Raw genomic sequence first — 15,333 nt, forward strand, 5'->3', positions numbered from 1 at the left:
CTGAAAGCAGGATGGATGCTGGAGTTAGTGAGTAGCTAGTAAGCAGGACTTGAGAGAGTGTCACTGGGAAGGACACCTGGTATCAAACTAAACGAAGCTCTGTTGGGGTCTTGAAGAGTCACAGAAGCGCTGGTGACTGCCTTCTGGGTGGCAGAGGCTTTCTTACCTTCAAGCCAGTATGTTACCATGTCTCCTTTCCCCTAAAGAAGAAAATTAGTTATGGGGTTATAATACCACCCATCATTTGTGTAATAATCTTCTTATTACAACTCAAAGCAAGTCCCAAAAGGAGACTGATGCGCCTGTCAGCCATTTTACGTACAGGAACACTCAGGCATAAAACTTCTCCTTAAAAGATAGTGGCAGCACTATGGATTAAAACAATTCTTTGAAGTCCCATCCAAAACTGGGTCCAAAAGTATGTTAGTCTTCTTATGGACCTCTTATGATGATTTATGATCTCTCTGAATGACCTTTTTTGATTTCAAGCAGTTATGACAAAGTGACGTGCCAAGCAGTACTTCCAAGTTTGGCTAAGTCCTTCATCTCTGAATTATCAGGGTTGTCCCATGAGCAAGCTCATGGAATTGGTTCTGGTTTAAAACTTGAGCCTGCTCTCTTCAGGGACAGGAAATAGTCTAACCCCAAGGACTCTGAGACATAGAGGACTGCATGGGTTAAAACGCAGGGACTCCAGAGTATTTTCACACTCTCCTCTCTGAAAAGCTGAGTATAAACCTTGCATACACACCTTGACTTGTAAATTCCCACGGCATACTAACACATACTCTCCAATCTGCTCCAACAGCTGGCATGCACTTGAACTGCACTGTATTTTAAGAGCTGGAAAGAGAGACAATTGTCATATTATCATAACAATTTAAACATTTAAGACAGACCCATTCCCCTCTGTGTGCCAAAGACTTCAAGAATCATTAATGAGCTCCCCCTCACTTTTTTCATGTCTTTCCTGTCATTCCTCTGTTATTTGAAATGTTCGCATACAAGCTCCAGTATCCTGGCCTCTTTGTGAGGGCAGCTCAGGACAAATACGTGGCTGTCAACAAACACTACTCTTCACATCCTGCGTCTAATATTATTTGCCTACTCTTTGTAGCTGTCTGGCTGGAATAACTGATGAGCACCCTTTTCATCTTGCGAAGAAAACCATACATAGTTCTACATCCTGGTCAATAAAGAGCAAGTGCTTTCTTTGCACATACAGTTTTCAGCAAAGTCTAAACATTAAAGGAACTGCCATCCTTGCTCTGCCTCCAAGTCTGTAAATAAAAACGGGGGAAGAGACAATATTACCATAATTCCACTTTTTTTTTTTTTTTTTAACAATGTGATTTTTCCTTAGTTGAGAATTTATCTTCATGTAAACCCTGGCTGTCTTGCCTGTTGCAAATGATGGAGGAAGGACCAAGGAGGAGGACAGATAGAACAAATTCTGAATGCTCCTACTTTTGCCAGAAAGCAAAATTTTGCCAAAATTTGGAAAATTGCAAAAAAAATCCTGGGTTTTTTTGCCTTTAACATTCTGCAACACAGAGTAAATCGTTATGCTTTTTTGTTTGAAAAAGATCCCAGATGATAGTAGGACTGGCTAAGATTGTCTTTTTTCTTATATCAGAAAATAACAGTTTTGTAATGCCCTCTTTTGTTTGTTTGTTTGTTTGAATGTTTTTTACTGAAAGTCTCAAAACACTGTGTAGACCAGGAATTCTGAAATATATGTTTCAACATATCCAGATACATATCTCTGAAATATTCTTTCTAGTAGATATGTGATATTTTAACTGGTCATCCTGCTTGGGAACAAGACACTTGCACTCAGATTCCAGCTGATAGCAATTTTAATTTACATTGCTAGTAATTAATTAATCTATTTTAAAGTGATCATCTCAGGGTTAAAACATGTTAACGTAATTTGAGATCCTCAGATGTATGTGGCCAGAGAAAGAGGGAGATAAAAGAAAGGCTTAAAAGATAAGAAGCTCTGTCTTTATACTTAAGTTTATAGTGTTGATGACCCATGTGAGAAATAGACTGACATACAGAACAAAAGATGAAATATGAAGAATGATGGAAGCAGATTTTGAAGGCGTTCCTTTTAAAGCAGTTCAGATGAGATGATACAAGGAGCCTGAAAAGAAGAGGAGAAGAAGGAAAGGAGTTATCTGGGAGACTGACAGAAGGAAAACAAAGTTGTGTATGTTCCACTCAGGCTAGCATTTGCTTTGGAAAAATGTTTAAAATGGTGAGAAGGAATGGATCCTGGTTGATTCTCAAATCCCCATGCTAAACCTTCAAAGCCATCATGTAGGACCACTTCTCTGCCTTTCTGCCTTGTTTTTAGTGGATCATGATAGATGTTGCAAGCATCACTTTTTACCATGAAATTAAACTTGAAAACACCTTGGATTTTGCCTAATTCAAATCAATTTACAAAGCATTGCAATGTGAGCCATAAAACTATTCAGCTTCATTTCATGAATGAAAGAAACAAAAACGAGCCATCAAGGTTGTTTGACCTTGAATCACTCCCTCATCCTTTTTTTTTTTTCCAGTTCTTGTAGATCAGGCTAAAATATTTCAGAAGTTGAGGTTCAAATGCTCATACTGGCTAAAGATAAAGCTTGCTAACTAAACATGGAGCCCTGTTATCTCCTGGGAAGAATTGAAAGTGAGGATATCTCCCTGATTTAATCTCTAGAGATTTCTGTCTAATCTCTTTGCTGAAGGACACATATATAATCTTTTACACTGGTTAAAGACAGATACAGCTCCCATGGTGTCCTGCCATCTCTTGTGTTCTCCATTAGAGGAAGTTATCAGCAAAAAAGAGGAGTCATGAAATTATTTTTACTATAAATTCAGCTGGGTGCCAGGAAGGAATAGAAACAGTGAATATATCCACTTACCTCTCATTTTATCTGATTCTTACCCTTTTTTATTGTAGAGAACTTCAAAGCCATGAAAATCCCTCTCTGAGACTTGGGGAATGAGGAGATCTTGTTAACAAAGGTTGTAGAGAATATCACTGGCATAATTTGCCCATAGGCAGATTGGACACAGAAATCAACACCCTCCTTACAGGATTTGCAGTCATTTAAACAGGACAGGACCCAAAACTCAGCATAACATTTTTTCAGAACTCATTAAGGGATGGTCAAAACCACATCTGCAGTTTGTTCCTTGTTACCTTCACTGGTAGATTCCATCCTGGAAGCTGTGTTCACAGTATCTCCAAATAAACAGTACCGTGGCATTTTGGTCCCAACAACTCCAGCTACAACTGCCCCTGTTAAAGAAAAGAAAACAAGGTATTTTGTGGTTTTAAATCACATAATCAGTCATACAGCCTCCTGGCTGCTTCCTATATTACCTTATATCTCATTCATTAACAAGATAAAGACTGAGGATTAGTATTGTCTTATATGGGTAATACATCTGACTTACAGATGGCTTCCAGAGCCATGGAGGGAATTGCAAAAGGGCCTCAAAGGAGAATGGTGGGGGAAGTGATGATAGGATGGAGGTAGTGTGCATGAATTAAAGCACCTCCAGAATCATGTTTCAACATGACAACAGAGTATTTTGAGGGGCAGTGAGGTAGGAATGCCACCAATAGGAGCTGTGCACACAACTCTCACTAGTCACGTGGAAAAGCACAAAGAGAAAGTAACCAAAGGCAGAAAATGAGCATTTTGATTGCTTCATGTCAGCCACAGGGGATTTAAAATATAGAAGATATGATCTCTGGATGAGACAATGTAAGCCGCTTAATTTGTAGGTGCTGGGCTGCACAGCACGAGTCCAAATCTGGCTGTCGATCGAGAAGGAGTTGCAATCACACATCAGCTTAGATCAGGGAACTGGGAGTCTGAGAGTGAAGGCTAGATCAAAGAGTCAAGAAGCAACTCACTGTTTTGAGAAGAGAACAGCTGAAAAGGACAACTACAAGACACAGAATGGCACTCCTCACTCTCATCAGCAAAGGCACGGGGGCCATGTGGTGTGTCCAATGTTGTATTCCACATCATGTTCTCAATATTCCAGGTATCCAATAATTTATTCTGCTGGGATGACCTCTATGAGGTGTTCCATCCCGTGTCAAGAAATCAACTTCATTTTTAATGCAGAGGAAATGCCACTACATAAACATTTGTTAAACAGAGGAGGACTCTTTTGCAACCCTCTCAACATACCTGAATGGATTCCTGCTCTTATCTTTAGGAGGGTGTTGGGCTTGTGTGGGATCTTAAAAGTCTTGCAGATGTCCAGAAGGTCTAAAGCCATGCTTGCAATCTCACTGGCATGAAGGATCCCATTTTCTTTGGGTACTCCCGACACCACCATATCTTAACACAACAATGCAACTGTGTTAACCTTTGGCATTACACACAGATTTACCAAAGGATGCTGCCTAAATTAGAAAGAAATAAAGCCCTATTCCTTTATATCCTGTGGCACAGTTGTGCCTGCTGAGTTGAGAAAGCCAGAAACAAATGAAGGATAGGTCAACAGCTCATGTGTGTAATTATCCTAGCTCTGAAAAATTTTGGATTTCCTTCTTACTCTTCCATAAGATTTATTCCCTCCTACCCTTTCTTCCTCCCTCCCTCCATTGAGGATGCTTGAAGTGGGATGGGTAGTGGGAAAGTGGCTGTTCAATACCTTTTGTCTTCAGGCAGACATGATAAAAAGAGACAATGATTCCCACTAGGCATCGTCCTATGCTTCCTGCACTGACTCTTACTGTGTAGGAGAAGAGATGGGTCTCTTCAGGATTCCTCAGGTGCATTTGTTCAGGAATTTTATGCTCCAGAATGTGCTTAACCATGCCACAGAAAAAAAAGAGTGGGGCATTTTTTCTACATCTCTTTAAGATTTCCTGTCTGTCTTATCCAAAAATCCTGCTAGATTCTGCTAGGTTTTTGATGGAACTCGGTTTTAATGGTAGTCAATCCCCAGCAGATTCCCATGGTAGCAAATAGAAAGCCATTTTCCTAAAAATCCAAAGAGAAGAGACATCCAAGCCCCTACAGAGTATTAGGAGAGAGAAGGTTGTCATGGTCTTTGCAAAAAAGACAGAGATAATAAAGCTTATGAAATGGCATCTATGCTCCCATGTAGAAGGTAAATTTTGCAGTTGTGTTCCTGTGAAACAGAAGTTGCCAACTGGGATTAATCTGTTGCCAAGGTTTAAAGTCAGACCTTACAGATCATAGGAACCAAATAAACAGAGGCAGTAGTTTACTCAACTCATTTGCCCCATCCAAAACATTCATCAGTTGTAGAAATGATGAAAGGTATGCAGGAAAAACTTCCTAAAGCTTTCTAGGGCACTGCTAGGACTTCTCCCTTAATTGTTTTGTGTGGTCTTCCCAGTGGTAATAAGCTTTCTTAATCTCCTTCATCTGTTCTTACTTATCATCAAATCAGTCTACATCCTGATGAAACACCTATGCCCCATCATTGTCCACAGCTCAAGGAACTTACAGGCATCTCCTATTGTCTCCACCTTATAGACATCATAGTTATCTATGATTTCATCAAAAGTGGTATAAAGCTTGTTCAAGAGATCTACCACTTGGTAAGGTGTGCTGCTGCTGGACAGCTGGGTGAAGCCAACAATGTCACTGTTAAAACACAACAGAAAGAACACACTCATCCACTGTCTTAACCATTGCAGACTGGTAATCCTAAGAACACAGTAATAATTTTTCAGTGGAACTACCTCAACCTTCTCTTTTTCAGTATTTCTTTCACTAAGGATCTTACAGAATAGTTTTGTCTTCAAACATTTACTTAAACTGAAAGCAGACTCCTTCCATTTAAAAGGACTGATTGACCCAAGTCTTTTTGCTTACCAATGCAGTAAACCATTTTTTACAGCTAGACTTAAATCTGTGATAGACTAAGTAGTTTTCAATTTTGGGTTACATACAAATTAAAAAAGGGAACTTAATATCTGTCTATTTATGACAAGTGAAAACATGCAAGGTATATGTTGCTTCATGCACACACAACAAGTCAAAGACTGTAAATCCACATGGACTCTAAGGATAGACAAGTTTCCTTTACACAGCTAAATGCTGGAACCTTTACTTAGGCCTATCTTATGAAACATACAAGCTTATGTGTGTAACACACATAAAGTGATGTGCTGGAGTGTTAAATCTCCACAGTAATCTCATTTTTTATTTAAGTAATTATAATGAAAAAATGGAGGGGTGTGAGAATTTTGAAAGACACTTATGTTGCCACCTGGTACAATAAATGGCAGTTTAGATAGAAATTCTGTACTTGATTAGGAGCTTTGCCTCCATTAGAAGCCTAGAAGTTTCTTCAGTAGGTGTCAGTTCTAGTCCTATCTTTCATTTTGTTTACCTGAAAAAGATGGTGGCACTTAAGTAACTTTGAGCTTGTGCATGTTTTCCCTGCCTGAGATCATCTGCTACTTGCTTCGGCAACATACCTGTCATAGAAAGTAGAGCGTTGTTACTCTTTTGCCATGGATAAAAGCACACAATAAACAGAACAAGTTTGTTTAAAGGTATAAAAGTAATGTTCGTAAATGTGAAGTATTCTGAAGGCGAAAGCACTCTTTAGCATCAAAATCTGCTCTGCTGTAATGTGAGAATTCACAGTAAATCTCACTGATAACAAGTCCAGCTTTTTCAGATGACCCGTAACTTAGTTCAAACAAACCAGTATCTATACATTCCAAGTCAGAGTAAGGTTAGCTTCTAATAGTATGACTTGGGATATTACTAATTCCTTTTTGTTAACTCTTTGCTAGTGTTTTCTTCCTGTGTTAGGTTTGTTTACTATCTCTTCTCTGATTTTTTTGATCTTCTTTATTTCTCCTCTCTTGCACTTTCACAGCCTTTTCCTTTTTCTCTCCTATGTGTTATACTTGTTCCTTTATCCCTTTTTTCTTGCAGAATTCCAGAAGACACGCTGCCATCAAAAGTAACCTCAGTCCAAAAGCAATTCCCGAATATTTATAACTATACAGCAGGACTGCCAAGCAAGAGCAAAGTGAGAGCACTATGGATTCTGGAGTCATAGCTCTCAGATGACTGCACTGATTTTTAGGGGTAAAATATAAAAGCAGCTAAATATCTTTGCAGCTTTGCAAGGAATGAGTATATTAATTCATTGCCAACTAAATGTTATCTGTGAAATAATCACCTATCAAAGGGTTTCTGTTTGTAATTAGACAGTTAAAATCAAATTATTATTAAGAAGAATATCCAGTATTTTTGCTGTATAACTTACTATACAACAGACGATCAGTCTTCTGTTTTTCATGCATTAAATCCTGGGTTCTCTCAGAAACCAATATCTCCAGATGTTTGCTATATTTCTCCATCTGAGTAACATAGAGAATTGCATAAAATAATCATATTACAGATTCATGGTTGGATAGGATCTAAGCATTTGAATGATTCTGCTTTGAAAACATTCAGATAAGCAAAGGCTCAGGTCTGAGAGAGCTAATTTTTTCTTACAAAATCCAAAGCTGAGATTTCTCCCTAGGTAAATTTATGATTCTAGATTTGAGATTGTTGTTTACACTTAAGAGGGCAGAAGCCAAGACCAGACTTTTCAAAGTCCTTACATGGACATTAGGGGTCAAATCCAATGCAGAGACCAAGCTGCAGACATGGATTAAAATATGTTACCAAAACCGAAGGTACCTAAGTCTCAATCTTTTATCAAAAGCTCATGATGCTGTTTTGTAAACTGTCCTGCTATGCTATGCTATGCTTTTTGCATCCTTACTCTGTGAGGCAATGGGCTGTGGAGGCAGGATTCTCTTTTCTTTGCTGATGGGCTTAAGACACTCTGCTCAAAATGCATCTGTAAACATGTTATTTGTGGCATGCAGGGATTCTATACTCACAGTACTGTAAGACACCACTGAGCCACTGGAAGAGGGGAGTATAGTGTTTCCTATGAGTGCTTTAAAAAATAAACAACATTTGATTGAAGGAACAAAAGTGTTCAGCCCCAAAGAAGTTGAGAAAGTTAAGAAAAAACAACAGAAATGGAATGAAAAGGAAAGCTGGGTCTCAAGCAGAACTGCAGCTGCAATCAGCCCATCAGAGGTGAAGGAATGACTTGTGGATTTTCTCATCAAACAGGGTATGAGATCAAAAAACAAACCTGAAGGATAGAGGTGAAAGTTATTGCAAGTGAACAGATTGACTTGGATTGGATTACAAAACTAAATTTACCAGAGTCATCATCATGTCAACAGGGCTAACTTTATTAGGATTCATCTTGTATAACATCTTCTTGACGTGTTCAAATGTAGGCCTTTGGGCTGGATTATTTTTTCTGCACCTTCTGATTAACTGCAGCAGGAAAAGAGAGTGAGAAAAGCAAACAGCCTTTTGTCATTCCAAGCACAGGCAGTGTTTCAAATTAATACTACTATTTTCTTGGTGCAAACTGTCCATGTGAAGCCCTATCTGCAGCTGGTGAAAAGTGGCAGGGCTGTACTGAGGTGTCCGGAGTTCTGCAGATTTATGCTAAATGAAGGATGTTAGTTCATGAAAATGCTGCTGGGGGAAGTCATGAATTAGATGTTCACGTTCCTTCTGCCAAAAACTGCTTAGCTCTTGTCTTGTGCTTTAAGGCAGTGTTACACTGTTGGAGTCACATACTGTTTTCAGAGGACTTGTCTATACACAAAATTCTCAAGAAATTAAAAACTGGACCTCTACTTAAGAATGTTAACTCCTGACTGAAATCCAGTGCTGCTTATGGGAAGTTTGTTACATTTAGGTTACTACAAACCACCAAAGGTGAATTATATAGCTCTAAATCTGAAACAAGGATACCACAATCTTATTCTTATTTAATTGAACTGGGAGGGGGTGTACTTTGTTTTATTAGGCAGTTTGAGGCTACTGAACACATAGACCTTTTGCATGAGAATCAAACCAAACTCATACTTTGCCTGAGACACATACTTCACTATTTGAAAGTCCTGTGCTAGTAAGCTAAATAGTTATTACTAATATAAAAAATGTATGGAACTCAACACTTTATAATAAAACAAAAATGCACAAAAATCAATGATTGAATATTAAAAACATCATTTATTACACTGACAATTTGCGGGGACGACTGAAACTTTCAGTTTGTCAGAATAACTGTTTTTTTATTAAGGTTATTAAAGCATTTTGTTGTGCCTTGTTTGAGATGTATTTCTTGAATTCTGGGTTATTTACATTCATTAAAGGTAATATTGCCATAAAACTTCTGTGACATGTCTTAAATTCACTTCAATAAAGAATTTTTGTACACAATACAAAAATTCACTCACTCACCTCTATGTAATCTGTGGGACATGGGCAAGAATTCTCAGCCTTTCCTGAAATTAGTTCTGCCAAAGGTGGGCACCAAGAATATTCAGTTGAATGCACATCACCTTTCTAGAGAAAAAGGGATTGAACAATGTTGAAACAAGTGGTGTGTTTTTCATACCGCCCATTGAAAATATGTTACTATGATCATCATTACTTTCATGCCTTCCCTATCACTTCCAGATCAGCTTTTTCACATGAGAGTACAAGAAAAAAAAAAAAGGGATATAACCCAGTCTATACTGGGTGGTCTTGTCTAAAAGCTTTTCAATGGCTGAAGGACTTTAATCTCAGTGTTTATATGAGGTAGACAACTTTTGAAACAAATGAATACCTGGCAAGATATTGGGAAACTTTTGAGAAACCACAAGACCTACATTGGTCTATTATCACAAACCATCAGAAATGGAAGAATGGCAGTTTCAGGTCTTCATTGCTAGAATTCTTGTTAAGCAAATTATTTCAGACAGAACATAGTTACATATCCAGAACATCTGGTTTCAATTTCAAGGTGCATTTTTTTTGTTTGCCATTTAGCACTGATCACAAGACACATGGAAAGATGACATTTTCCTTATGGAGAACAACTTATTTGCTCTTCTAGCATATTCTTACCACTGCAAGACTCTGCTGAAAGGGCCTGTGCATGGCAGGAAAGGGAAGGAACAACAGGAGAAAAAGGAAGATGTTATGGCATACCTTCCCCCTCCACTCCCCTACCATTAAGCCTCACAGAGCTAACCAAAAGGCCATTTTGGAGCTACATTATTTTTGTCATACACTCTTCTTCAAAGTCCTGGAGAGAAGACTGGTAGATGCAAGAGGAAGCCCTGATTGCATGTTCCCTTGGAACTGAACTTGCACCCACAAAATCAAGAGGAAAATGCATGCTCAAAAAATAAATCAAAGGTGCAGTTACTCAGAGTTTGGTTTGTATCTTCAGCAGAAACACAATCAAAGTTGTCATGCAAACTTCAAAGTTCATCTTTACTTACTGGCATCGGGTCACTTCTTGTGGCAATTTCTAGTAAAATGATGGCATAACTGCAGAATAAAAGCAAACCAAAATCTTAATGAAATGACAGTTAATGGAGTCAGTGATTTCCTCTTTCCATGATTTCTTATTCTTCCACATTTTATGACTGAAAGCCCTGTATCCCAAAAGGGAGGATGGGAACAGTGCTGCTATCTGTTACTACGTTGTGTTTTCAGAGATCTGTCACTGATCATTTCACAGCAGTCTCTTCTCAGAGTTATCAGTCTCAGAGACGAAGCATTTGTGTTTGATGGACAGCAAAGCAATTTTCTCTGGAAGAAGTAATGGAATCCAGAGGGGATATGGGCAGGCAGTTACATGATACCTACCAATTAAATATACAGGACAGGTTTGTGTTGTAACCAAGGGGCAGGAGAAGGTTCATCAGGATCATCAGCTGGAGGAGTGGCTTCTTTTCAGCATAGATCACTGTTCTGGAAAATCTCCATGAAGTCAATGATGAGACGGTGTGTCCAGAGTAGATCTTTTACAGTAAACATTTTTGCTGGTTTTCTGAATTATATTTTCATCATCATCATCTTCCTCAGATGAACCAAGATCAACACATTCATCAATGGTGAAGAATGGAAAGAATGGGGTAACAACTGGGTGTTCAGTCTCCTTATTGAAATCACTAGAGATCTTTCAGAACAGTGATCTCTAAGAAGCCAGCACCTCCTCCAGCCAACAATCGTGATAAACATGCTCTTGCCTTTTTATGTATTGAAACTGTGTAATAATTAACTCCCCGTATGCATGTCTACTTAATAACATTTATTTTTATGGGGAATATTGGTTTGCAATCTGTTTTACTGCTAATGGTTGCTCTGTTCTGTAAGGCATTCTAGCTGTATAATGGGGTATGTCTATCTATCTTTCAGTCCACCCATGGACCACCACTGGCAAATAAAATAATGCATATAAACCATGCTGAATAATGTAGAAATTAATCTGATGATATTTTTATGTTAATTTTGGTGTGATTTGGTCGTAAAAAGGAATACCAATCCTGGTGAGACAGCAAAGCTGAAACAGATTTTCAAGGAGAGTAATTAGATGATTAGTAGATAGTGAAATTCACATAACGATTACAAATCAAGAGGAGCCAATCTAGGAGAAACTGTGACTGGAAACAGCCTCTTCAGCTCAAACAGGAGCTGCTTTCATGCTCCTGTTCTCATTTCCATTTTAGCTTTCCCATCTGACCAACACATACCCTAGAGAACTTTAAAAGCAAGTGATTCATCTGTAAGAGCACACAAAATCACAAGTCCCACTCCTGCAGCTTCTACTCATTTTTTATTTGGGCCATACCTTCAGGAATATTAATGGAATTTTTGCACAGATAAAAACTGAGGATTTCAAGACTGGGACAGTGCTCCCTGTCCAGCAAGCCCACATACATGTATCAGGAAGGCTTAGCATCTGCTCATATCATCAAACACAAACTGTATTAAAATGCAGGTTTTGAAGAATAGCTCAGTTAAAAAGACAACCCTTTAATGCTACAGGGTACATCTCTATCTTTCTTCCCTGACTGCACGTTGCTCTTCTCCCTTTTCTGATTTCATCTCTTACTGTTTTTTCTTTTTTACCAAGAAAGGATTAACTGCAGTATAACAAAAGATACAACAAAAGAAGACCTGGATTTTGCAGACACGGGGGCTGACAGCAAGATAGATTCAGCAAGCATTCACTGAATCTGTCAAAAGTTCATTGTAGTCATCTATGATATGAGCAAATCAGCTCTTAGCACTATTTTAAGGGGAGTCCTTGGCAAGAAATGACTTCAGGAGGCCAGGTTGCCTACGAAGTCAAGTAATGATATCTAACCTGAACAGGGACAAAGTGTGAACCAGACAAGCACAAAGGAAACATTTTCTGGAATGTATTTTGGCTGTAGAGCAATGAAAAACTGCAGTGCATAAGACAATCCTAAAATCACTGCTTAGTTGGAGCGCAATACTTTCTAAGACCAGTCCATGTTGAAAAAGTAGACCGACATAGGACAAATGATGATAGCCAGAAGTATCAACACAGTGACAAACCGCCTTTAGCTGAGATATTTTGAAGCAAATTCTAAGGCCATGTTTAAGCCTATAGATATAAATGCTATTGAGACCTCAAATTCTTGCTTACATAATCTGACAGAATGGGTTACAATTAATAATGTTCTAGCATGTTGTATATGCATACATTTCTTTACAAGGGAATAATGTGCATTAATCCAGTAAATCTTGTATATAAAATCATGTCTTCAGTCCATATAATTTTTAATGAATCCTAATTGAAAAAAGGGGAAGACTTAAACAACATTCTCTGTTTCTGCAACTAATTTTTCAATAAAAGCCCCATAACAGTCACTTAAAGCAGTAAGCATTTGTTGTGGCCTAGTGCAGGCCAGAGTAAAACTCAGAGCTTTTGATAAAAGGCAATAATAGCTACTCTTCTGTAAATGTTAATAAAATGTGCTAATAACCATGCCTTCTTGTGCTCAACTGTGTTGCACTACCAGCATTTCAATCTTTGATTGAATTCCAGTTCTTTACATTCTGCTAGCTACCAAAGTCACCAGGAAATATAAAACTTCTTCTAGGCTGGGAACGTGGCAAGAAAAACTAAGAGAAAAGGGCCACAAAACATCTTGTAGTACCATTGTGCATTTTCCCCTTTCAAATGCTTTAATTTCCAGCAAACTGCTGGAAATAAGCCGATAGAGGAAGTATCATTGTTATGAAATAGAATACACCAAGAACACAGTGATTTTCCTACTTAATACAGAAAATTCATGCAAGAACAAAGAAATATAGGTAATTTTTTTAAAAAACTAGTTCAATGATTTTTTCATTGGATTATTAGTCTCTGAAAATTCAATTGTAATCCCGCTTCTCTGAAAAGTGGTTGAATAGAAGCTATCCATCACCGGCAAGGCTAAACTTGATAGCCAAATAAGCCATTGCAAAGTGATCTCCTATAAAGGCTTTTGAAAGGAAAGGGAGAGAGCTATTCACTAGTGCATCCATTTCCTTTTCCTATCTCTATTTTTTCTCTGCAAACCAAATATTGTCACTGTGTGTATGCAGCAAAATAATGTATTGACACTAATTATAGAATTATGGGATGCATACTTGCATTATGACATCCTGGAAAATTGATGCTGTTAACTTTTAAGGTATTGCCATTATTGAAAATAATCTACTTTTTCATAAGAAACAGCAACAAAAAAGGATTACTAGATAATAGCAGATCTTTATACCTTTTTATCTACCAGTCCAGAGTAACTCCTTATAAATCATTAGACCAGCTCCGCATTTATATAATGTCAGTGAATTCAGTATTTGGTTATCTACCATGAAAGAGAAGATCCTGTGACATCTATGCTGTTCTGTATTCCAGGATCAATCCTTTTTAAAATGCAATCAAACATATACCTGGGGTGACCACAGAATTACACTGAGCCTAATTGTGATTAAAGAATACTCAACTTGAGATTATTAAGTGCGAGAAACAGGAAAAGTTAACTACCTGTAGACATCTGTCATAGAATTGGGTTCAAAGTCTGAAAGGGAATGGATTTCAGGAGCTGTGTAAATCTGTATCAAATGCTGCTGGTATGAGCTTGACCCCTCAGGAGAATCTTCTTTTCTGTATGACTGCAAACCATAATCTAACATGGAAGAAAACAGGAAGCAAACTACTCAGTGGGTACTTCTCTGAAACATGTGCATTAGTAGACAGTAACACAACTAGTCTAAAGGAAATAATTTTCCCTATTTGAAATAGCCTAAAAATAGTGTGTGTCTGGTGGTCTTGTCCCTCTAAACCTATTGCAAATACAGGATCTGGAGCCCAAATATTTGGGTGAGACTGCATGACAGCAGGGAATTTGAACTACGTGGCCCCTTCCAATCAGAATTATTTTATGATTTTATAAATTTATATTCCTAGAATAGGCTTAGTTCAGTTCAAGAGTTAGCATGCAAATGCAGGTTTCTGTTCTACTCGTCCTCTGATCCTTATCTGTGGTGGCAGGTTGCTAGAGTAATTACAAGTTAGACTATAACTACTGAAAATCAGATGGTGGGCTTTACTTGCACACTACTAGCTTCAGAACAAAGGCAGCATAAATGTGAAACATCTTTGCAGCTATACTTTTAACCTAACATAGAAGAGATTCTCAGCATGAGACTCAGCATCAGCGAGGAAAAAAAAACAACTGACTTCAGTTTTCTTTCTGATATAAACAGCACTCTGCTGAGTGTATGGGAAGGCAGGATGCAGATGTCCGGTTTTGTCTGGAGTGACCTCTAATTAACATGGTCCTAGAGCTTCATTCTTTATGTTGGAGGTCATTGGAGTTTTTCAAATAGCTCCCACGTTGGTTTTTTGTGAGGTTTGTTTAAAATTATCGCATCCAGACAGACCATGAATATTTGAAGACTCTACAGTGCTACCAGTTAACTTCTGAAAAATTTTGCAGAGATCCCATTTAATTCAGAGGAGCTGTGCTAAGGTGATGCAGTTGATGTAATCCAACAGTCTCCATTTTTTATGCTTTTCTCCAGAACAGGCTCTAAGAAAAGTAGGCAGTTCTGAAGGCAGCAGGATACTAAATGAGTTGGAGAAGCAGGCATGGCCCTGTGTAGGAGCCTCAGTCATAGGATGAACCGTTGAAAGACAAATCTGTTGCTGCTGTTTTTAAGATGGCTGTGGATTATAGAGTGTGATAACTACTTTGGGGAGGAAGTAGAAGAGATGATCATTGCCTTCATTCCCTTTGGCAGCTGCAAACTAAACTAGACTCTCCAGTGATTTTCATGTCCCTGCAGGCTGTCTTCCTGTACCAGGAGCAGACCAGACCTGTAGCTTTGTCTCTGTGAGAGTACTGTTCAGTTTTGTGTACAG

At 38.3% G+C, this 15,333-nt stretch overlaps 1 protein-coding gene across 1 annotated transcript in view; it reads right to left on the minus strand.

Moving 5' to 3' along the window:
• Nucleotides 1-35: 35 nt before the first annotated feature.
• The window catches only part of LOC103921085 (atrial natriuretic peptide receptor 1-like), a 35,305-nt gene continuing 20,007 nt past the window's right edge, over nt 36-15,333 (minus strand). Inside the window, exons 13-23 of the mRNA XM_009328994.1 lie at nt 13,954-14,095; nt 10,384-10,436; nt 9,357-9,457; nt 8,256-8,375; nt 7,294-7,387; nt 6,400-6,487; nt 5,509-5,648; nt 4,215-4,367; nt 3,209-3,307; nt 752-843; nt 36-200 (exon numbers count right to left, since the gene is read on the minus strand). Of these exons, the coding sequence (XP_009327269.1) occupies nt 36-200; nt 752-843; nt 3,209-3,307; nt 4,215-4,367; nt 5,509-5,648; nt 6,400-6,487; nt 7,294-7,387; nt 8,256-8,375; nt 9,357-9,457; nt 10,384-10,436; nt 13,954-14,095 (1,247 nt within the window). The remainder of the gene's footprint in view (nt 201-751; nt 844-3,208; nt 3,308-4,214; nt 4,368-5,508; nt 5,649-6,399; nt 6,488-7,293; nt 7,388-8,255; nt 8,376-9,356; nt 9,458-10,383; nt 10,437-13,953; nt 14,096-15,333) is intronic.

Source organism: Pygoscelis adeliae, unplaced genomic scaffold (genome assembly GCF_000699105.1).
Source record: "Pygoscelis adeliae isolate BGI_AS28 unplaced genomic scaffold, ASM69910v1 Scaffold127, whole genome shotgun sequence".
Lineage (NCBI taxonomy): Eukaryota > Metazoa > Chordata > Aves > Sphenisciformes > Spheniscidae > Pygoscelis > Pygoscelis adeliae.